Below are 23,559 nucleotides of genomic sequence, written 5' to 3'. Positions count from 1 at the left end.
AATAAATAAATCCTGGCCCGGCACGGTGGCTCAAGCCTGTAATCCCAGCACTTTGGGAGGCCGAGGCGGCTGGATCACGAGGTCAAGAGATCGAGACCATCCTGGTCAACATAGTGAAACCCCGTCTCTACTAAAAATACAAAAAATTAGCTGGGCATGGTGGCGCGTGCCTGTAATCCCAGCTACTCAGGAGGCCGAGACAGGAGAATTGCCTGAGCCCAGGAGGCGGAGGTTGCGGTGAGCCGAGATCGCGCCATTGCACTCCAGCCTGGGTAACAAGAGCGAAACTCCGTCTCAAAAAAAAAAAAAAAAAATAAATAAATAAATAAATAAATAAATCCAAATAAAAACAAAAAAGAATATAAAATGGCACAGTGACTATAAAAAATAGTTTAGTGGCTATACACGGAATTATCATGTGATACAGCAATTCCATTCACCGATATAGATTCAAAGGAATTAGCCACTGAAACAGACACTTGTATACCAGTGTTCACTGCAGTATTCCTTACAACAGCCAAAAGGTAGAAACAACCAGGTATCTACCAACACATAAATGAATAAAAATGTGATATACACTTACAATGGAATGTTACTCAGATTTAAAAATAAATGAAGTCCTGGTGCATGCTACAACATGGATGGACCTTGAAAACCATGTGCTACGTGAAATAAGCCCAACACCAAAGAACATACATTGTACAATTCTAGTGGCATAACATTGTATCACGATTGCCACTGAGCTGTACACTTAAAATAGCAAATTTTATGTTACATATATTTTAATACAGTTTTAAAAATTAGCAATTTAATGTATCAAAAATCTTTGAACTATATACTTAAATAGGTAAATTGTATGCTATATGAATTGTGTTTCATGATCCACCTGTCTCAGCCTCCCAAGGTGCTGGGATTACAGGCGTGAGCCACTGTGCCCAGCCAAAAATAAAAAAAATAATCAATTGTATTTCTATTGCATACTCATTGGTATGGTAGTACCAATGAGTATACCTACTAGGAAATTAAGAAAACAATTCAATTTACAATAGCATCGAAAACAATAAAGTCCTTAGAAATAGTTTTAGCATATGAAGTGAAGAACTTATACTCTGAATACTTTAAATGAAAGAAATTAAAGTAGCACTAAATAAATGAAAGGACATACCAGGTTTATAAATCAGGAGTCTTAATACTAAGATGGCAAAATTTCCCAAACTGCTCAACAGATTCAACATAAACCATATCAAAATCCTAGATGACTTATTTGCAGAAGCCTGATCCTAAATTCACATGGAAATTTATGGGCCCCAGAACAGCCAGCTCAACCTTAAGAAAGACTAACAAAATGGAGAACTCACACTTCCCAATTTCAAAACTTACTACAATGTTACAATAAGTGAAACAGTAGGGTAGAGGCCATCACATATACAGAGCAATGGAATAGAATTGAGAGTCCATAAATAAACCTTTACATATACAACTTATTGATCTTTGAAAAACTGTCAAGACACTTCAGTGGAGAAAGAATCGTTTTCAACAGATGGTATTGGGACAACTGGTTAGCCAAATCTGTAGTATTAACGAAATCAAGTGGGACCCCTTTATGTCACACCACATGCAAAAATTAACTCACATTAAACACCAAAATAAGGGTAATAGTTACAGGCTGGAGGGTTTGTTTTGGGGACAACAAAATGTTCCTTTTTTTTTTTTTTTAAGCGGCTGGAGGGGGCCAGGACCACGTGCTGGAGGCAGAGGGATCCCCCCCGACCCTTTCCCAACGAAAATATTCTCAAACTGATTATTGTGATAGATGCCCAACTCTGTGAATATGATAAAAGCCATTGAATTATATACTTCAAGTAGGTGAACTGTATGGAATGTAAATTGTAATACCTCAATAAATCATTTTAAACAATGATATGACAAAGGGTTATCACTAATGATTGCATGGATGGGACAAGGATGATAAAGGAATCCTATGAACAATTCCATGCCCACAAATCTCATAATTTAGATGAAATGGCCCAATTCCTTAAAAGACAGACACTAGTAAAACACACATAAGGAGAGAGAGACAATCTGACTATGCCTATGTCTATTTTAAATTGAATCAACAATTAATAATCTTCCAAAAAAGAAAATGGCAGGTCTAAATATTTTCACTGCTGAATTTTACTGAACATTTCAGGAAGAAATACCAATTGTCTATGATCTCCTCTAGGAAACAGAAGCAGAAAGAACACTTTCACTCATTGCAAGAGACTAGTATTGCTCTGATGCCAAAACCATGCAGAGATAAAACAAAAAAGAAAACCACAGACCACTAACTCTTATGAACACATGTGTTGGGAAAAGCAGCAAAGGAGAAAGGACTTACAGAGTGCCTACAGAAATCGGTTATGAGTAACATATAAACAAGGAACAACAAACGGAGGAAGGCCTCTCCATGCCTCATGTTCTGGTGCAGGGTGACCTCAACTCTGTTGTCATAAACATTGTGCTCAAGGATGTAAAACCCCTTCGTAGCACTATGACGTAGCCAGACCTGTAGGCTCCTTGTAAGGTCCACATTCCATCAGCTGCACGTAGATAATAAGCTAAAGACAACATGTTCTTGTTTTGTGAAACTCCCAAACTGCCAGTGTTATCAGTCCTTAGAATAACACACCAGCTCCGACTCACTGATTCACTCCACCATCACGTCACCCACTCCCCACCATTACTCCACCCCTACCCTATAGATCAAAGTGATTGTAATCAATAGTGTGGATAATCAGAGCTCGGGGCCTTCACTGTTTCCTCCAAAGTAATTAGTGATCACCCCCTGGTCCCACTGTCTCTCTTAATCTGTTTTTTTCTCATTCCTTTGTCACCACCGAACTCGGGGTACCCATGGATGATGTAGGGCTGGTTCCCTACATTCTGGTGCCCAAAGTGGGGCTCATGGATCCCGACATTCTGGCACCCAATGTGTGGGGCTCATGAATTCCCTACACATTTATACAACAAAATATTGCCAAACTGAATCTAACAATGTATCAAAAGAATTGCACATCACAACCAAGTGGGCTTTATTTCAGGTATGCTGGGGTTGGACTGGCTGTATCGACAATGAAAATTCAATTAATGTAACCTACTATGTTGACAGTCTAAAAGGAAAATTTACATGATCATATCAGTTGATGTAAAAAAGCATGTGACAAAATCTACCATCTATTCAATGATCGAAAACTCTTAGCAAAGGAGGAATAGACAGGAGCTTCCTCAACTTGATAAATCTACAAAAAACCCTACAGCTAACATCATAGTGAATAGTGAGAAACTGGTCACCTTACTCTTAGGATTGGGAAGAAGGGGAGAATGTTGGCTCTCTCCATTCCTATTCAATACCTTTCTGGAAGTCCTAGCTAATGTATTGACAGGAAAAGGAAATACAAGTTATACAGATAGGAAAAGGAGAAATAAAACTGTGTTCACAGAAGGAATGATGGGTTCTGTAGAAAATCTCTAAGAATTGGCAATAAAGCCCACCCAAACAAAACAGCAACAACAACAACAAAAAAACAAACTTCTGCAAATATTGCAACATGTAGTACCCAAGGTTAATAACATAGAAATGCCAATTGCTTTTTCTATATGCCACCAGGGAACAACTGGATTTTGAAATTAAAAAGTGCCATTTACAATAGTACCAAAAAAATCAAACACTTACAATTTTTTTTTTTTTTTTTTTTTTTTTTTCTGACATGCAGTTTCACTGTTTTTGCCCAGGCTGAAGTGTAATGGCACAATCTCGGCTCACCGCAACCTCCACCTCCCAGGTTCAAGTGATTCTCCTGCCTCAGCCTCCCAAATAGTTGGGATTATAAGGTGTGCGCCACCACACCTAGCTCTTTTTGATTTTTAATAGAGATGGGGTTTCTCCATGTTGGTCAGGCTGGTCTTGAACTCGACCTCAGGTGATCCACCCACCTCAGCCTCCCAAAGTGCTGGGATTACAGGCGTGAGCCACCAAGCCTGGCTAAACACTTACACATTTTAATGAAATATGTACAGGATATAATATGAGGAAAACTACAAAACTCTAGTAAAAGAAATCAAAGATATAGATAAAGGGATAGTTCATATTTGTGAGTTAGAACACACAACACTGTTATCAATCATTTCCAACTTGATCTACAAAGTCTACATAATGCTAATCAAAGTCTCAGCAAACTATTTTGTAGATAGTAAAAGACAAAAGACCCTAAGAGCCAAAACAAGAACGAAGAACGAAGATGAAAAGCTGACAGTGCCCAGACTTACTATAAAACTACACTCTATTCATCAAGAAAGTGGATCAGTGGAACAGAAGCGAAAATCCAACAAATACAGTCAATTGATCTCTGACAAGGGAGCAAAGGCCATTCAATGGTGCTGGAACATAGCTGGGTGTTCATAAGACAAAACAAAACACAAAAACCCTGACTGGGCGCAGTGGCTCATGCCTGCAGTCCCAACACTTTGGGAGGCAGAGGACGGATTGTTTGAGCTCAGGGGTTCAGGACCAGCCTGGCTGACATGGTGAAAAACCATCTTTACAAAAAATACAAAAATTAGCTGGTCATGGTGGCATGCACCTATAGTCACAGACACTTTGGAGGCTGAGGTGGGAGGATAGCTTGGGTCCAGGAAATTGAGGCTGCAGTGAACCATGATCATGCCACTGCACTCCAGCCAGGGTGAGAAAGCGAGATCCTGTCTCAAAAACAAAAACAAAAAAATCTTGACCTTACATCTTTCATAAAAATCAACTCAAAATGGGTCATAAATCTAAATGTAAAACACAAAACTATAAAATTCATAAAAAAAACCCAAAAAATCTAGGTGCCTTGGGTTTAACAGTATCTTTAGCTATAATGTTCAAAGCATAATTCATGAAAATAAAATTAAAAAGTTGTACTTTATTAAAATTAAAAACATCTGCTCTTCAAAAGGTACTACTGGCCAGGCATAATGCCACAAGCCCAGCGCTTTGGGAGGCTGAGAGGCTGAGGTAGGAGATTCCTTGAGCCCATGAGTTTGAGATCAGCTTGGGCAACATGAGAACCCATCTCTACAAAAAATACAAAAATCAGCTGGGTGTGGTGGTGCATGCCTGAAGTCTCAGCTACTCGGGAAACTGAGGTGTGAGGATTGCTTGAGCCTGGGACATTGAGGTAACAGTAACCTGTGATCACGCTACTGCACTCTGGTCTGGACAGCAGAATGAGACCCTGCCTCAATTTTAGAAAAAAAGGCCAGGATTGGTGGCTCAGGCCTGTAATCCCAGCACTTTGGGAGGCCAAGGTGGGCGGATCATGAGGTCAGGATATCGAGACCATCCTGACCAACGTGGTGAAATGCCATCTCTACTAAAAATACAAAAAAATTAGCTGGCCATGGTGGCGTGTGCCTGTAGTCCCCGCTATTTGGGAGGCTGAGGCAGGAGAACTGCCTGAACCTAGGAGGCAGAGGTTGCAGTGGGCTGAGATCAAGCCACTGCACTCCAGCCTGGCTCTGTCTCCGAGAAAAAAAAAAATAAGGTGAAGACGTGAATAGATATTTCACCTGAGAAGATAACTAAAGAAGGCAAATGAACATAAGAAAATGCTCAACATCATGTATCACCAAGGAATTGCAAATGAAAATGAAATACCACTACATACCTATTAGAAAGACTAAAATCCAAAACACATTGACAACACCAAATCCAGGAACTCTCATTCATTTCTGGTTGCAATGTGAAATGATACAGCTATATTAGAGGACAGTTCGGCAGTACCTTACAAAACGAAATAGTTTCTCACCTTACAACCCAGCAATCACACTTGTTTTCTTAACCAACTGATCTGAAAAGTGATTTATGCACACAAACCTGAACACAAATGTTCATAGCAGCTTTATTCGTAATAGCCAAAAATGGAAAGCAAACCGTAGGCCCTTCGGCAGGGAAGTGGACGGACTGTTGTATACTCACACAGAATACCTCTCAGCAGGAGAAACCGACAACATACTGATATTCATGACAAATGGATGAAGCTCAATTTATGTTGAGCAAAAGGAGCCAAACACAAATAAGTATGTACTGTATGAATCTATTTATATGAAGTGAAAGAACAGACAAAACTACTCTGTTAACAGGTGGTAGATCAGAGTTTACTGTTTTTTGTGGGGGGCAGGGTGAGGCAGAGGGGTACTGACTACAAAAAGGTGCTCCTTTGGGGTTATAGAAACATCATGGATCTTTATTTGGGTGTTGGCTATGGGTGTATATATTTGTCAAAACACAAGATTTTGACACATCTTATTAGGATTTGGGCATTCTTTGCTGTATTTATACAATAAAAATGATTATTGAAAAAAAGGTTAGTGGGGCAGTGGAGGGCTATGATTGGATGTGGCAGTGCCTAGGCTGGTCTTGAACTCCCAGGCTCAAGAGATCTTCCTGCCTTGGCCTTCCAGTGTTGAGATTATAGGTGTGTCACTAATCCTCTTTAATAAAACTGTATTTTTGTTTTCAGACAGGGTCTCACTCTGTCACCCAGGTTAGAGTGCAGTGGTATAATCTTGGTTCACTGCAGCCTCTGCCTACCAGGTTCAAGTGATTCCCTGCCTCAGCCTCCTGAGTAACCGGGACTATAGGTATGTGCCACCACACTGTGCTAACTTTTATTTTTCTTAGTAGAGACAAGGTTTCACCATATTGGGCAGGCTGGTCTCAAACTCCTGAGCTCAAGTAATCTGCCTGCCTTGGCCTCCCAAAGTGCTGGGATTACAGGTATTAGCCACTGCACCCAGCCAATACAACTATATTCAAAAACCATTGTTTGTAGGCAAGAATCGTCCCCTCTGCCTCTCCTAACTGCTGATTGCATTGTCCTCTTAAGGGGAATACGTCCTGAAAATACTGTTTTCTAACCTGCACTGACTTCAAGCCTTGTACTGACAAGCTTTCTTTGAAAAAGTAATCTCTAGCCTGAGTAACACAGTGAGATCTCATCTCCTAAAAAAAAGGGAAAAAATTAGGCTGGAAATGGTGGCTCACACCTGTAATCCAAACACTTTGGGAGGCTGAAGCGGGTGGATCATGAGGTCAAGAGATTGAGACCATCCTGGCCAACATGATGAAACCCCCTCTCTACTAAAATACAAATTAGCTGGGCATGGTGGTGAGTGCCTGTAGTCCCAGCTACAAGGGAGGCTGAGGTGGGGGAATTGCTTGAACCTGGGAGGCAGAGGTTGTAGTGAGCCGAGATTGCACCACTGCACTCCAGCTTGGTGACACAGCGAGACTCCGTCTCAAAAAAAAAAAAAAAAAAAAATTAGCTGGGTGTGGAGGCAAGTACTGGTAGTCCCAGATACTCGAGACTGAGGCAGGAAAATCGCTTGAGTCCAGGAGTTGGAGGCTGCAGTGAGCTATGATTGAGCCACTGCATTCCAACCTGGGTGACAGAGTGAGATCCTATCTCAAAAAACAACCCACAGAGACATTCTATAATACAGAATCCCACATATCTGAATCCTGTCCTGCTCTAGCCGAAGACCACATGTGATCACTAAGGCAACATGTGCACTGATGAGAAACTCCAGCAAAGGAACATTATTCCAGGAGTCACACTAGATTGGCGCCTAGTAAACAACTGGTAAAACCTTTTAAAGCGTTCTCCATATTTTCATGAAAGACTCCAGTCACACAGTCTCGATGACACCCAGACAGCCTAGGCTCTGCAGGCCTGGGTGGCCCAATTGCAGGAAGGCCAATAGTCTTCTTTGCTTCTCTCTTCCCCAGTCCTACAGATGATCGCTTACCATTCCACTATGAGGAAGGCTGTCTCAGTGAGCCATGGCGTCGGTCCCAAGGGCAAGGGTGGAAATGGAACACTGCCCATCTGTTCAGGTCAGAACAAAGAAGAGATCTAACTCCAACCTGGTAGCTGAAAGCACGTGTCCTAAGGAAGGAGGATGGTCATGTCTTGTCCGCAGAGGCAACAGCCTTTGAGAAAAATCTTTCCTGGTCTGTCACATGGAGGCTAGAGATGGCTGGTCTTCTGCCCACAGGAAGCCGATCTGAGCTACCTTTCTACTCAGGTTAATTCAGAGCAAGAGCAACCTATGGACAGGATCCAGCCGCCCAAAAGCTCCGCCTCCAGTACGGCAGCCTTAACAGTCTTATAATTGAAGCAATTTCCAATTACATATCAGCACAGGGCCACAATACAGGCTCATATTTAAGGCAGCCAAAATCCCAACAGATTTTACTACTGTAGCATATTCAAACTACCCTGATAAGTGGAACTCTACGTGAACAGCAAAACTTCAACGAACGAAGTAGGCTCCCAACAATATGTAAGAAACCAAAGCACAGTAAACGTTTCAGTGAAGGTCAGTGTGGCACTGATTCACTTTACAAGAAGATGCAAACTGCGCATGTACAAAAACCTCTGAGTCCTTTATTAACGTCTGGAGATGTGTGGTACATACAATTAACAGCATCACACCAGCTACAGAAGTACAGATAATCAAGATTGTACTTCAGAACAAGGATCTGAGAGCAACTTACGGTGTTGCCTGCTCTGAACCTCCACAAAAACCCAATTCTGACACACGCAAGACAGACGATATAACAATTTCACATGGGAATGGTTCTTTTAAAAAATGACAAGAACTAATAGTTCAAACCCTTTAGAGTGTGAGATGTGGCAGCTCGCTTGGTGCCATGGCACTGCTGTAAAAGGCCAACATGGGCATTTGAAGGTCAGGCAGAAGAACCGAATGGGGTGGGTGGAAGAGGTTTCATTTTCAGTGTAGAGATAACAGATGGTCCGAGTGGATGCCTTCAGTCCAGGCTCGGTATGGGGCCTGCAGGAATCCACTATATAAATACAGTCTATAAACCGGACGGCTGAGAAACACCAGCCAGCCATCCTTGTCATTGCTTCCAACTGGTGGACACTGACGCATCCGAAGTCACTCAGGACACAGAGCAGATTTAACAGGGGTGCACCCGAACGCAAGAAGGTGGCTCACTGTGTCCAGTCAGCTCTGATCCCTTCATGCCACTGGATGCCATGGGTCCCTCTGCTTTCACATGTGAATGAAGGAACACTTCCTTTGTTTCAATGTTCCACTTTGGAAATAACCAAAACCCTCCCCCCACCCCCATCATCATTCTTCATAAATTCTGCTTCCAATCTCCCGATTCTTCTGGGTCTAGGCTTTTTCCTTTCGCTTCAATTTTGACACTTTTTTGACAGTCCCGTTCTTGTTAAGAAGCTTCAGGACGCGGTCTTTATGATCTAAAACCTTAAGCATGGAGTCTCTGGCTTCACTGATTTGATCCATCACAAGTTTACATCTCTGCATATTTCCCTGAAACAGAAGACATTACATCATTAATCAGTGACCATGAGGATAGTACAGCTTTTAACAAACTGTTTGCCTTTGGGCAGAGGCTATGTTGAGGCTTCCACAGAGAGAAAATGTCTTCTTGTTTCTCAGTAGTGCAGGCTGAAGCACATGTTTTTACTGCAGATATGAGGGACATAGGGGGAAACGGAAGAAGTAGGGCTTTATAGAAAGCAACTTTATAAAGTGGATGATCAGAAGGGAAGGGGCTCATTCAAACCTGTATCAGTTCATTTATTCGGTGGAGATCATCATCAGTTGCTGCTTTTTTCTTTGGGATAATCCCTTCCTGTAGGTTGGTAAGTCTTTCATAGACGTCATGTTCAAGATTCGTCTGCAACACACAAAAGGGAGGATATCATGACCTCAGAGATATTTTTCTCTGTCAATCCCAGACAAATGAACCCACCTTGAATCACTTTTGTAAACTGCTTCAGAGCTGTTTGGGTGACAACGTCCTTTCTTCTAAGGACTAAGATACTAAGGTTTAAAAACAGTAAAGGGGCTGGGCACAGTGGCTCACAACTGTAATCCCAGCACTTTGGGAGGCCAAGGCAGGTGGATCACTTGAGGTCAGGAGTTTGAGACCAACCTGACCAAAACGGTGAAACCCCATCTCTACTAAAAATACAAAAAATTAGCTGGGCGTGATGGCGCATGCCTGTAATCCCAGCTCCTTGGGAAGCTGAGGCAGGTTCGCTTGAACCCAGGAGGTGGAGGTTGTAGTGAGCTGAGACTGCATCATTGCACTCCAGCCTTGGCAACAAGAGCAAATCTCTGTCTGAAATAAATAAAATAAAAACAGTAAAGAAAACTGATCAACAAAGATTTACATTATAATTTGCCATAGTTGAGAGTCTACCTGCAAGAATAACTTTTGAATACTGCCTTGAATCCACAATTCTTCTGAAAAACAAGTCTCCAAGTTTCACAGAAATGATTTTTGCTAAATCAAAAATAGCGAAGGCACTACATTTTTTAGATACTACCAACGTTCTTCAGATCACTGCTACTGAAAAGAAGGAAAAACGTTTTTTTTGAGATGGAGTTTTACTCTTTTTGCCCAGGGTGGAGTGCAATGGTAAGATCTCAGCTCACTGCAACCTCTGCCACCCTGGTTTAAGTGATTCTCCTGCCTCAGCCTCCGTGTAGCTGGGATTACAGGTGCAAGCCATCACGCCCTGCTAATTCTGTATTTTTAGTAGAGAAGGGGTTTCTCCATGTTGGTCAAGCTGGTGTCAAACTCCTGACCTCAGGTGATTTGCCCACCTCAGCCTCCCAAAGTACTGGGATTACAGGCATAGAAGGAAAAACTTTATGAGGTTGTTGCCTCCTCTTCACCCAGCTGCTGAAGGAGGGATTCTTGCACTAGGGTTATAGAAATGGCCAAACATACAAGATCCAACACTGGACAGATAAGACTAGCAGTTTATGAGTCACAAATATAGTCATGCACTACTTCGTGACAGAGATATGTTCTGAGAAATGTGTCTTCAGGCAATTTAGTTTTTGTGTGAACATCACACCACATACCTAGGCTATATGATAGAGCCCACCGCTCCCAGTTACAAACATGTACACCACGTTACTGCAATGAATAGTGTGGGAAATTGATGTATTTATGTTAAGTATTTATGTATCTAAATATATCTATATATAGAAAAGATACAGTAAAAATATGGCATGACAGATGAAGAATGGTACTCCTATATAGAGCACTTGTTACGAATGGAGCTTACCAACACTGTTAAGGTGCTCTGGGTGAGTCAGTGGGTGAGGAGTGAGTGAATGTGAAGATCCAAGATCTCACCATACAAATACTCTAGGCTTTATAAACACTGTGTCTTAGGCTACACTAAATTTATTAAAAATATTATTCTTTGTTCAATAACAAATTAACTTTAGTATACTCTACATTTTTTACTTTATAAACTTTTAAATTGTTTTAAACTTTTTGACTCTTTTGCAATGAAACTTAGCTTAAAAGACACATTGTTGAACAACTTTGGACACTGTTGGACGGTTATGAAAAATATTTTCTTTCTTTATATCTTTATTTTAGAAACTTTTTCTTTTTTATTTTTGAGACAGTGTCATCCAGGATGGAGTGCAGTGGCACGATCATGGCTAAGGGCAGCCCCTGTCTTTTGGGCTCAAGAGATCCTCCTACCTCAGCCTTCCAGGTAGCTGGGACTACAGGTGTGCACCACTACACCTGGCTAATTAAAAAATTTTTTCTTTTTGTAGAGACAGTGTCCCACTATGTTGCCCAGGCTGGCCTTGAACTTCTGGGATCAAGAAATCCTCTTGCCTCAACCTGCATTAAGTACTGGGATCATGTGCCTGAGCCACTGAACCTGGCCCTGTTTTTTCTATTAAAAAAAAAAATTTAACTTTTTAAACTTGTTTGTTAAAAATGAAGACACAGTACAGCCTGGGCAACATAGTGAGACCCTGTCTCTACAAAAAATTTTTCAGCTGGGTGCAGTGGCTCACATCTGTAGTTCCAGCTATTTGGGAGGCTGAGGTGAGAGGATTATTTAAGCCTAGCAGGTCGATCATGGCTGTAGTAAACCATGATCGTGCTTCTGCACTCCAGCCTGGACAACACCACCACCACCAACAACCACAAAGAACAGGAGAGAGGGAGAGGCCCTGGTCTCTGAATGATGATGTGTGTGACTGGCTTATCTGAGTAATATTGGAATACTGGAAGCTGACAGGGAACTGGAGCCCACTACTCAGTGAGGAGCAGGAATTGTGTGCCTGGTCCCTGTGGTATAAGGATTATTTGCCTAGGAGACTTCATCTCAGGGAGCAGAGTGGGGAGGAGGGCCTCATGGTTAGGCCGTTTTAGGGTCCCCCTATTTCAGATGTCATAACAGCACATCCCACTGAATCTTAAATTTAGGTCTTATACCACAGTTGTTCCATATATTTTGGATCTGGGTACCAGAACTCAGATATATTTCAATTATAATCACATGTAACTGACACAGTGATTATACTACGTAGCACACGTAAAAATTCTACCATTACCCATGTTAGCTGGGAATGCTTCAGAGTCACTTTTTTAAAAAGTTCTATGAACTCAGCTATCTCCAGTGTCTTCTCCTCTCTTCAGCATGAGGAACAACTGCTAGAACTCCACTTACCAACTGTAGTAACTGGGCGGCACAGAGGTGGACTTTCCAGCCTTGAGCACGACAGGATACTCCTTTCTGATTAGCTATTTCCTGCAGCATAGCTTTCTTCTCCTCTGGAACCATAAAAAATAAAAACAAGTATATTTCAGTGTTTAAAAGTTAAATGGTTTGTGTTCAAGCAGCCTAAATTCCATTATTTTAACAAGAATTTAGGTTTTATTTATTTATTTATTTTTGAGATAGTGTCTGGTTCTGTCACCTAGGCTGAAGAGCAGTGGTACAATCTTGGCTCACCACAACCTCTGCCTCCCAGGCTCAAGCAATTCTCCCACTTCAGCCTTCCAAGTAGCTGAGACTACAGGTGTGCGCCACCATGCTGGGCTCACGTTTGTATTTTTTGTAGAGATGGGGTCTTCCTATGTGCCCAGGTTGGTCTTGAACTCCTGGCTCAAGCAATTTGCCTGCCTTGGCCTCACAGACTATTGGGATTACAGGCATGAGCTACTGCACCTGGCCATAAGAACTTCTTTACTTGAGGTGGTGGTTTCATTTAGCGGGGGGGGCAAGCCAAGAGGTCTCCAGGCTGCTTACTCTCCTCTTTCCCCTCCACTAAGTGCTACCGCCTAAAGCAGGGCTGTCACTCAGAGAAAAGCTTGCCACATGCCAAGCCAGGGCCTCCCCCATCTCTAAGGCCCTGGCTCAAACATTTTGCCAGAAGAAGTGAGCTGTATTAACAGATACCTTTTAATTTCTTCCTGAAGCAACTGAGTCCATTTGCAAGAGTGTAAAGAAGTTCAGACCTAAAGGTGCTCCCAAGAACAGTGGAGGCTATGGTGAAGGGAACTGGGGGGAGATTTGTGGAACTAACGAAGATATAGCCTAGACTATGTACATGCTGGTTTGAAGGAAAGAACAACCTATAAGAGAAATAGGGGAGCCTTTCTGAGGGCAGAACAAATATGGAACACTGACATCAGAAACTATCCTGCCCAGGGAACTACAATTTGACTGAATTTGTTTTATAGAGGAACTTGTGCTCCAGGGCAGCGTTGAAAACATTATAGAGAAAACACGCAGCAATTGGTGGCTTTATCAGCTGGGTAAAGTGAGGGATAGAGTGGAGGAGACAGCGTGGTGGCTCATGCCTGTGATCCTAGCACTTAGGAGGCCAACTTGGGGGTGGGAGTGGGGGTGAGGATTGGGGAAGATCATTTGAGCCCAGGAGTTTGAGACCATCCTGGGCAACATGGTAAAACCCCATCTATACAAAAAATACAAAAATTAGCTGGGCATGGTGGCATGCACCTGTGATCCCAGACATTTGGGAGGCGGAGGTGGGAGGATCGCTTGAGCCCAGGAGGTTAAGGCTGTGGTGAGTCATTATCATGCCACTGCACTCTAGCCTATGCAACACAGTGGTACACTGTCTCGAAAAAAGAGTGAAAGAGAGAGCCCACCAAAGCCACTGTCATCTTAGGGTGACTGTGGGCATGCACAAAGGTGAGCCTCCCTGAGCAGCAACAACAGAAACAGAACATGCATGTGCAAATGGGGGATGAAGTGGCTAGATGTCGCTAAATTAATCCAGTCAGTCACTGAGCAAATAGACAAGCAAATAACAATTGGAAGCCCAACAGTGGGGATACCAGTCTGAGCTGCTTCAATACATTATCTAAAAAGTCCAGTTTCCAACAAAAAATTCCAAGGCTTGCAAAGAAACAGGAAAATACAACCCATACTCATGAAAACAAAGCAGGCAACAGAAAGTGCCTGTGAGAATGACCATGTCATGTTCAACAGAAAAATATCTCAAAATCCCATAATAAATACGTTCACAGCCCTAAGAGAAAGCAAGACTGAAGAAGTAAGGGAAGGTGAGATGTCTGACACATGAAATAGAGAACACTAATAGAGAAGAGAAATAACAAAAAAGAACCAAGTAAAAATTCTGGAGTTGAAAGGTACAATAGCTGAAATGTACAAATCACTAGAGGGGCTCAACAATTGCTTTGCACCGGTACAAGAATTAGCCACTTTCAAGATAGATCTATGGAGATTATGAAAGCCAAAGAACTGAGAAAGAATAAAGAAAAGTGAATAGTGCTGCAGAGAAATGTGGGGCACCATTAAGAAAACCTACACATGCGATGGGCATACTGTGAGAGGAGAGTTAAGACGAAGACAAATATTAAAAAAAAAAAACAAAAACGGCACAACACTTAGCAAATTTATTGAAAATAACCTGCACACTGAGGAAGCTGAAGGAACTACAAGGTTTTTTTTTTTGTTTTTTTTTTTTTTTTTAAGACATACAGAAGCTTATTCTAAACTTCGTATGGAGAGGCACAGGAACCAGAATAAGCTTTTCTATGTCTTAAAAAAACCTTGCTATGGGCTGGGCATGGTGGTTCATGCCTGTAATCCTAGCACTTTGGGAGGCTGAAGTGGGCAGATCACTTAAGGTCAGAAGTTTGAGACCACCCTGGCCAACATGGTGAAACCCCAACTCTACTAAAAATACAAAAATTAGCCAGGTGTTGTAGTCCCAGCTACTAAGGAAGCAGAGGCAGGAGAATCACTTGAACCTGGAAGGCAGAGGTTGCAGTGAGCAGAGATTGTGACATTTGACTCCAGCCTGGATGACAGAGTGAAACTCTATCTCAAACAAACGAACAAAAAAACCTTGCTATAATTTTGGTAGGAAGTGTATTAAATCTATAATCAGTATCTGGAAAGAACTCACATCTTTAATATGTGTTTTCTAATCAATAAATATTTTATGTCTCTCCACTTATTTGCAGCTTTTTTTTTTTTTTTTTGTCTGAGGTAAGAGTCTCACTTCCATCACTCAGGCTAGAGTGCAGTGGTGCAATCTTGGCTCACTGCAACCTCCACCTCCCAGGCTCAAGTGATTCTCCTGCCTCAGCCTCTCAAGTGGTTGGGATTACAGGTGCCCGCCACCAAGCCTGGCTAATTTTTTTTGTATTTTTAGTGGAGACAGGGTTTTACCATGTTGCCCAGGCTGATCTTGAACTCCTGACCTCAAATGATCTGCCTGCTTCGGCCTCCTAAAGAGCTGGGATTTGAGCCATTGTGCCCAGCCAGTATTTAAAGTTTTCAGGAAATAAATTTTGTTCACAGTTTGCTAGATTTATGCCTAAGTGTATCATTTTGGAGGAGCAACTATGAATAATCTATACTTTTAACATCAGTTTCCAGAAGTTCATTCCAAGAATTTAGAAAAATAATTTGTGTTACTTTTAAATCTTTGTTGTTTTTAAAAAAATGATTGATTTTTGTGCTGACATTGTATTCTGTGACCTTACTGAATTCATTTACTAGTTCCAGGAATATTTTTTGGGAGAATCCTTGACATTTTCTATCTGGACCATGAGGTCATCTGCAAATGGAGACAATTTCATTTATTTCATTCCCATTTGTGTTACTTTCAACTCTTTATCTTGCCTTATTGTGTAGTCAAATCTGATACTACATTGAGTGGGAGTGGTGAGAGAGGACCTCCTTGTCTTTTTGCCAATCTCAGGTGGAATTCAGTCTTTTGCTATTAAGTATGTTAGATGGTTTTCTGCAGACTTTATCAAATCCAGTAAGAACCACTCTTTTCTGTTTTTGAACAGTTTTATCATGAAAACGTGCTGAATTTTGTCAAGTTTTCTACATTGATTGATATAATCATGTGATTTTTCTTTTTTAGCTTTTGTTGTGGGTTGAATGGTTTTCCCCCAAGAGATATATTGAAGTTCCCTGATACCTGTGACTATAACTATATTAGAATGTAATGTAGGCCGAGTGCAGTGGCTCACACCTGCAACATTAACATTTTGGGAGGCCAAGGAGGGTGGATCACTTGAGTTCAGGAGTTTAAGACCAGCCTGGCCAACGTGGTGAAATCTTGTCTCTACTAATAACACAAAAATGTTAGCTGGGTGAAGGGTGAATGTCTGTAATCTCAGCTACTCAGGAAGCTGAGGCAGGAGAGTCATTTGAATCTGGGAGGCAGAGGTTGCAGTGAGCTGAGATCGCACTACTGCACTCCAGCCTAGGGGACGCAGCAAGACTCCATCATAAAAATAATAATAATAATGATAATGTTATGTAATTTGGTTAAGAAGTTATACTGGATTAAGGTGAGCTGTAAATCCAATGACTGGTGTCCTTACAAGGAGGAAGGGAGAGAGAAAAATAAAGAAGGGAGAGTGAGAAAAGGAAGGGGAGAGAAGGAGAAAGCATAGGAGAGACAGAGAAGAATGCCATTTGAAGATGGAGGCAGAGACTGCAGTGGTGCAGGTACAAGCCAGGGAACACCAAAGATTGCTGGCAGTCACCAGAAACCAAAGAGGCAAGGAAGGATTCTCCTCTAATGCTTTCAGAGTGAGCATGACCCCATTAGACCTTTATTCTAGATGACCCCAGAACCACGAGAGAATAATTTGTACTGTTTTATGCCACCCAGTTCGCAGTACTTTGTTATGGCAACCCTAGGAAATTAACAAGGCCAGTCGACAGAGTGAATTACTTTGGTTTTCAAATGTTGAACGAGCTTTGTACAGCAAGAATAAATTCTACTTGGTCAAGGTATATACTGTTTGAATTGATTTGCTAATATTTTATTAATGCATTTTTACATCTATATTCATGAGGACTAATGATCTGTCATTTTCTATATTTGTACACTCTGATTTTGATAGCATGAAAATATTGGCTTCATAAAATAAATTTGGAATGTCCTTGCCTATATTTTAAAAGACACTGCAGAAAAATGGATCATTACCTGGTCAGCTGATTATCTTATCAGTATGTAATATCCCTCTGTGCCTCCAGCAATTTTCTTTCCTCAGAAGTTTACTTTATGTGACATTAATATAGCCACTCCTGCTCTTTTGTAAATTAATTTTTGTATTTTATATGTTTTTCTTTTTTTTTTAGTTTTTTTGAGACGGAATCTTGCTGTTCCCTAGGCTGGAGAGCAGTAGTGAGACCTCAGCTCACTGCAAACCTCCACTTCCTGGGTTGGAGTGATGCTCCTGCCTCAGCCTCCTAAACAGCTGAAACTACAGGTGTGTGACTCCACTGCCAGCTAATTTTTGTATTTTTATTAGGGCTGTGGTTTCGCCATGTTGGCCAGGCTGGTCTCAAACTCCTGACTTCAGGTGATCCACCCACCTTGGCCTCCCAAAGTGTTGGGATTACAGGTGTGAGCCACCATGCCTGGCCTGTGTGTATTTCTCTAGCCTTTTACTGTCAATCTACCTATGCTGTTGTATTCAAAGTGAGTTTCGTGTACACAGTACGTAGTTGGATTGTGTTTTTTCATTATTTCTGCCAATCTGTGTTTAATTGGCACGTTTAGACTATTTATGACAGTAACTAATATGTTAAAGCTTAGGTCTGCCACATTACTATTGCTTTCTGTGCTTCTTTTCTGTTTCTCTTTTTCCTTTTTTTTTTTTGAGATACGGTCTCAACTCTGCAGCCTAGGCTGGCATGTGGTGGTGCGATCTCAGCTCATTGCAACCTCTGCCTCCTGGGTTCAAGAGATTCTCCTGCCTCAGCCTCCTGAGTAGCTGAGATTACAAGCACCCACCATCACGCCTGGATAATTTTTTTGTATTTTTAGTCGACAGGGTTTTACCATGTTGGCCAGGCTGGTTTTGAACTTCTGGCTTCAAGTGATCCGCCTACCTCGGCCTCCCAAAATGCTGGGATTACAGGCGTGAGTCACTGTGCCCAGCTCCTGTGAGTTTTAGTCTACCTTGGATGTATTTACACATATAATCTATATGTATTTTATAACTTAGGGAAAATAGCTGCACTAAAGCTTCATAGTCAAGAGGCAGCGTGTAAAGGTTAGTATGAATATACTGAAATAGAAGATTTGGGGATCATAAACTCTTCATCTGTCAAGTTATCTTTCTTGAGATAATTTTTGAAGAGCAAGTTCCAATAAGCATTAAGACTCTTGTAGTGTGGCTTAAAATGCTATCAGGCAGATTCCTAAGTATTTTTTCTACGGAATTCTTGCAGCATGAAGAGATGTTCAGTGGTTCATATCCTATTTCCATTAAAAGGCAATACTCCCTGACCTCTGGAAATCTCACTTTCTTTTCAAACCTCAGAGTACACTGTGAGGAAGAAAAGCTGGGAAATGTAGCCATCTCTGTACTTCCATTCAGAGACTGAACTACTAGCATTTCCACTTCTGCTTAATTAGTCAGTACTCCATCCAAGTTGGACTCATTTTGAACCTTCAAGAAAACCCTTAGAGCAGTTTCCAAATGCAATTTACGTAAGAGAATGGGAAATGTGACCAATTATCTATAAACTCATCTCTTTGTACATATATTTGAGTGCCAAGTCCATCAGTAGAAATATTTGCAGGTATCTGCAAAGTACTATCAGCCATTTTTAATCATACGTGGGTTTATTAAAAGGTCATTCTCAGATTCCACAAGAGAAACAAAACATTTATTGAGGGCTTACCCTAGACCACTCTAAGAGCTTTGTATATAAGTTAAACAAAAGATCTTTTGGCAGAAATGCTTACAATGCATGTATATTTTGGCATCCTAGGAACTACTGTGGACTAAGAACTGTGTTACATGGTAATCCAGTACAGCTCTTCCACAGTGACTCTGGAAGCCACAGGCATCCTCCGACAGTACTTATGGAACTGTTAACATATAGATTTTACAAAAATCAAGGCTGTCACTTAACCATTCAACTGCAATTCCAATGAATACACACAGCTTTCTAGGGCAAAGGGTAATTTTCTAAGTTTTATATTCTATGGGATATACTTAAACACTAAAGTCTCAAGATGTTTTAACAAAAATGTACAGTTTTTTTGAAACTAGAAAACCATGGTTCTGTTTTTCTTTCTTAGTGTAATTACAACACAGCTAAGTGTTATACCAATTTCATGCATTAATACCGAATGTTTCTGGGGAAACTGACCTTTGACCCGGACGTCACTGTATCTCTGAAAGTGGTGGTAAGCAGCTTTCCAGGGGTTCCGATAGTGACGAAGCAAAGTAATGGGGGGTCTTGGACGCACTGGGACATACCTCACACCTTCCTCATCTATTAAAAGACAAGACATTAAACAACTTATTAGCATTGTCAACAATCCCCAAGGTTCAATTCCAGTAAGTGAGGTGTAAGTGAAGGTGACTACGTAGCGAGCCTCTGGGTTGGACCCTGACTTTACTGGGAAGCGTCGTAAGACAAGTCAGCCTGTGACCATTACCAATATACTCCTTGGGAGGAGACTTGCGCTTCTCAGCCTTCACCAGAAGACTCTTGGCAGTGGACTTCTCGTCATCAGTGCTGTTTGTCTCCATCATGTCACCTTCTTCTGTTGAGATCACGTGCTGTTGCTTTCGAGGCTTTTTCCTTGGGGAGGCACCAGGTGGTAGGTCACTTGTCGGCATGGACAGGTTGTTTGCCAGCAATGCAAGAGATGGAGACACAGTGTTGGTAGCCAGTGGAGGAACTGCTGTCACAGGAAAAGGAGCACACACATCTGTAAGAACTCAAGCATAAGAGAAAGCTTTACTTACCTCCAGCAAAGACAGTGATTACGTGGACAGCACAGAGAGCCAACGTTATTGAGTCTTCCTATGTGCCTGGCACTGTGCTAAGCCCTCTGTGGCAGAAGCAGCAAACTCCTCCCTAATAGCCCATATCCTCATCTTCCTTAGTTCCAGGACCTCCCTTTGACAAGGACACAATGATATTTAGCTAAAAGAATGTACTTCCTAGCCTCCATTACAGGTGTGGTCATATAAGATGGAAATAGAAGTGTAACAGTCATGTGAGTAAGTGGGCATTATTACTATCCTTCAATTCACAGATGTGAAAATGTGGCATAAGTCACACAAGTATGAAATGGGCAAGCTGGGAGCTGACAGAGGCAGTCTGGTTTCAGAGCTCACACTCCCACTTAGCACAGTGTGCTACCTCCAGATAAAAAGCATCCATTGCGAGGATATAAACATTTGCTTGAACTTGTATGAATCACACATTTAGGAACTTAAACATCATGTTAAAGGCTCATCTTAACTCTTATTTTCACTACCATATACTTGCCCTATTTTCCTCTACCCATTCTGCTGCCCACTCCCAATAGTCATACCCTAAACTTTCTTTTCACTGTTGACTGCAAACTGCCTCACACTCAATCTAAATTTCTAACATTCAACTCCATAGTTAAATCCAACTCTCTTTCCAGGTTCCTACCCTCAGTACTCAGCCTCAAATACTCCTTAAGCCTACAAGGAACTATTACCTGTTCCTCCAACCGTGTTCCTGCAGTCACTCATCCCTCTCATGTCTCTCCTCCCCGATCACCAGGTTTTAACCCTGTAATCACTGTATTTCTTTTCTTCCTTCATTGTTCCTTCCTTTTCTTGCTTTATTGTGCTCACTTAGCAAAAGCACAAGAGGTTAAACCCTATTCTCCATCTAGTCTGCACCTATGCAACTGAATGTCACCAGAGAGAGACACAGTGTCATGCTTACTGGCCTCACTTGGACAACCCTATCCTACGTGCTAAGACCAGTCTCTCTCACGATGACTACGTCACACCTTCTCCTCCCTCAAACACTAGATACCTCCTCCACCATCTGTACTCTCAGTAGATGGCCTTACTTTCTATTTTACTGAAAAAGGTAGATGCAGTCACAAGAAAATATCCATTAAGTCCCACCACCTCATCTCTTCACCTCCACTATGTCCCTGTATTCTCTCCTCCATGCTTTAACAAAGATCAACCTCTTCAGGTACACAAAAATCTCACCCACTCTTACCTCCTCAAACACTGCTCCAGGAATTCACAACTTTTACCTGCATCGCCAATTCTTCTCACTCTACTAGATCATTCCCATTAACATGCAAAACTCTAATTTGTCCCATCTTAAAAAAATCTTCTTGGCTGGGAGTGCTGGCTCACACCTATAATCCCAGCACTCTGAGAGGCTGAGGTGGGCGGATCACAAGGTCAGGAGTTTGAGACCAGCCTGGCTAACATGGTGAAACCGTCTCTACTAAAAATAAAAAAATGAGCTGGGTTTGGTGGCCAGTGCCTGTAATCCCAGCTACTAGGGAGGCTAAGGCAGGAGAATCGCTTGAAACTGGAAGGTGGAGGCTGCAATGAGCTGAGATCACACTACTGCACTCCAGCCTGGGTGAAAGAGCAAAACTCTGTCTAAGAAAAAAAAAATCTTCTTGACATCATGTCACTTTAAATACCTTTTTCCTCTTCCTTTAGAACAAATACCTCTAAAGTGCTATTCATACGTAATGTCTCTATCTCTCCCAGCTTTCTCCTTAACTTGCTCTCAATCATGCTTTCACCCCATCATTACACAAAAATTGCTCTTCTTGAGAACTCTGTGACCTCCGTTTGCCAAGTCCAAAGGTCACTGCTCAGACCTCAAATTCCTTGATCTCTAGAGAGCATGTGATCCACCTGATCCTTCCCTCCTCCCTGAAATATATTTGTCCTCACAACTTCCAGGACATGACATATCGTAAGTTACATTCCTACCCTGTGGTTCCCTCCATTCAGTCTCCTTTGCTGGACTTCACTTCCCCTCCTACCTCATGATCGTGCACTGTCCTAAGTAAGACTAGATCATGGACTGCTTCTGTTTTTATCAACATTCATTCCCTAGGTGATATGAACCACTCATCCATGCTCATGACTTTAAACACAATTTATATATATAATGACAACTCCCAAATTTATATCTGCAACTTCATTTTCTATTCCAAAAGCCAGCCACATAGATCCAACTATTTACTTGATGTCTACATTTGAAATGTCTAGCAGACATCTGAAACTTACCCTATCAAAAACTAAACTCCTAATCTTTCCCTACAAAATAAGGTCCTCCTGTAGGCTTTCCTAATTCAGCAAATGGCAACTCTGGCTTCCAGTTGCTAAAGTCAAAAACCTTGAAAGTTGTCCCAGATACTGTTTTCTCATACTCAACACCCAGTCATTAAACACCCTTAGCTCTACCTTATAAACATATCCAGAATCCTACCACCTCATACCACTTCCACTTAACCTTGGTTGAGCCTTCACTGTTCCTTGTAATTAATGCAAAAGCTGCTTGACAAGTCTCCCTGATTTTATACCTGCTCCCAGAGTCTGTTCTTTCCCCAGCAGCCAGAGTGTTCATCTTCAGTCCTAAGTGAATGCTTGGCACTGCTCTGCTCACACTCCCTGCTCTGCTCAAACAGCTCCCTGCCAATCCCAGCAAAGCCAAAGCCTTTCCAACAGCCTGTGGGCCCTGCTCAACCAGGGTCCTACTTCTCTGACCCTGCTGCCTGCCACTCCCCTTTTTACTTAGCTCCAGCAACCTTTGGTTCTTTGCTATATTTTGAGCACATCATGCATGCTCCTATCTCAAGATTTTTGGACTTACTGCTCTCTGCCCTGGAATACTCTTTTCCTGGGTTTCCTAATGGCCAGCAACTTCATTTATTTAATGTCTCTACTCAATAGTCACTTCCTCAATGAAACTTTTTCCTAAAACCCTTAAAAAAATTCCAGCCCTGGCTATAACTTACCTTATATTTCTTCCCTGCTTTGTTTCTCCATAGCACTTATCACCCAAACATATATATACACACACACACATACATACATATATAATTTAGTCGTCTTTTTGCTGCTTGTCTCCCTCACTAGAATGTAAGACCTAAGAGGATAAAGCTGCATGTGTATTACACAGAGTTGCATCGTCAGTGGCTAAAACAATTCCTGGGGTAAACCTCTATAGGTTGAGGCAGGATTACAGGTAGTTTCCTTGCACAGAGAGGTAAAGGAAATCAGCCAAAAAGAGCAGATGAGTAGCATAACTGAGGATGTTTAATATCCCCTTCTGGATTACTCATGGTATCTTTCAAAGAAAGTGCCAAGGCTAAATATACCCACAGAAAGAGATTTCATGG

The 23,559-nt window shown here is 41.7% G+C and overlaps 1 protein-coding gene across 16 annotated transcripts in view; it reads right to left on the bottom strand.

Annotated features, from left to right (window-relative positions):
• Positions 1-8,454: 8,454 nt before the first annotated feature.
• SAP130 (Sin3A associated protein 130) overlaps positions 8,455-23,559 on the bottom strand; it is a 90,428-nt gene continuing 75,323 nt past the window's right edge. For 10 of the 16 annotated variants that reach the window (XM_039480003.2, XM_039480006.2, XM_039480004.2 and 7 more), the window contains 5 exons: positions 19,843-20,091; positions 19,551-19,676; positions 12,585-12,688; positions 9,650-9,763; positions 8,455-9,393 (listed from right to left, as the gene is read on the bottom strand). In XM_039480003.2, the coding sequence (XP_039335937.1) occupies positions 9,235-9,393; positions 9,650-9,763; positions 12,585-12,688; positions 19,551-19,676; positions 19,843-20,091 (752 nt within the window). In that variant the 3' untranslated portion in view covers positions 8,455-9,234. Of the gene's footprint in view, positions 9,394-9,649; positions 9,764-12,584; positions 12,689-19,550; positions 19,677-19,842; positions 20,128-23,559 lie in introns of all 16 variants that reach the window. The other 6 variants (XM_039480001.2, XM_010342225.3, XM_010342222.3 and 3 more) reach the window with 2 other exon arrangements.

Source organism: Saimiri boliviensis, chromosome 5, assembly GCF_048565385.1.
Source record: "Saimiri boliviensis isolate mSaiBol1 chromosome 5, mSaiBol1.pri, whole genome shotgun sequence".
In the NCBI taxonomy this organism is placed as follows: Eukaryota; Metazoa; Chordata; class Mammalia; order Primates; family Cebidae; genus Saimiri; species Saimiri boliviensis.
Note: the sequence above shows the minus strand (reverse complement) of the source record. Positions and strands in the feature narration are given on the sequence as shown.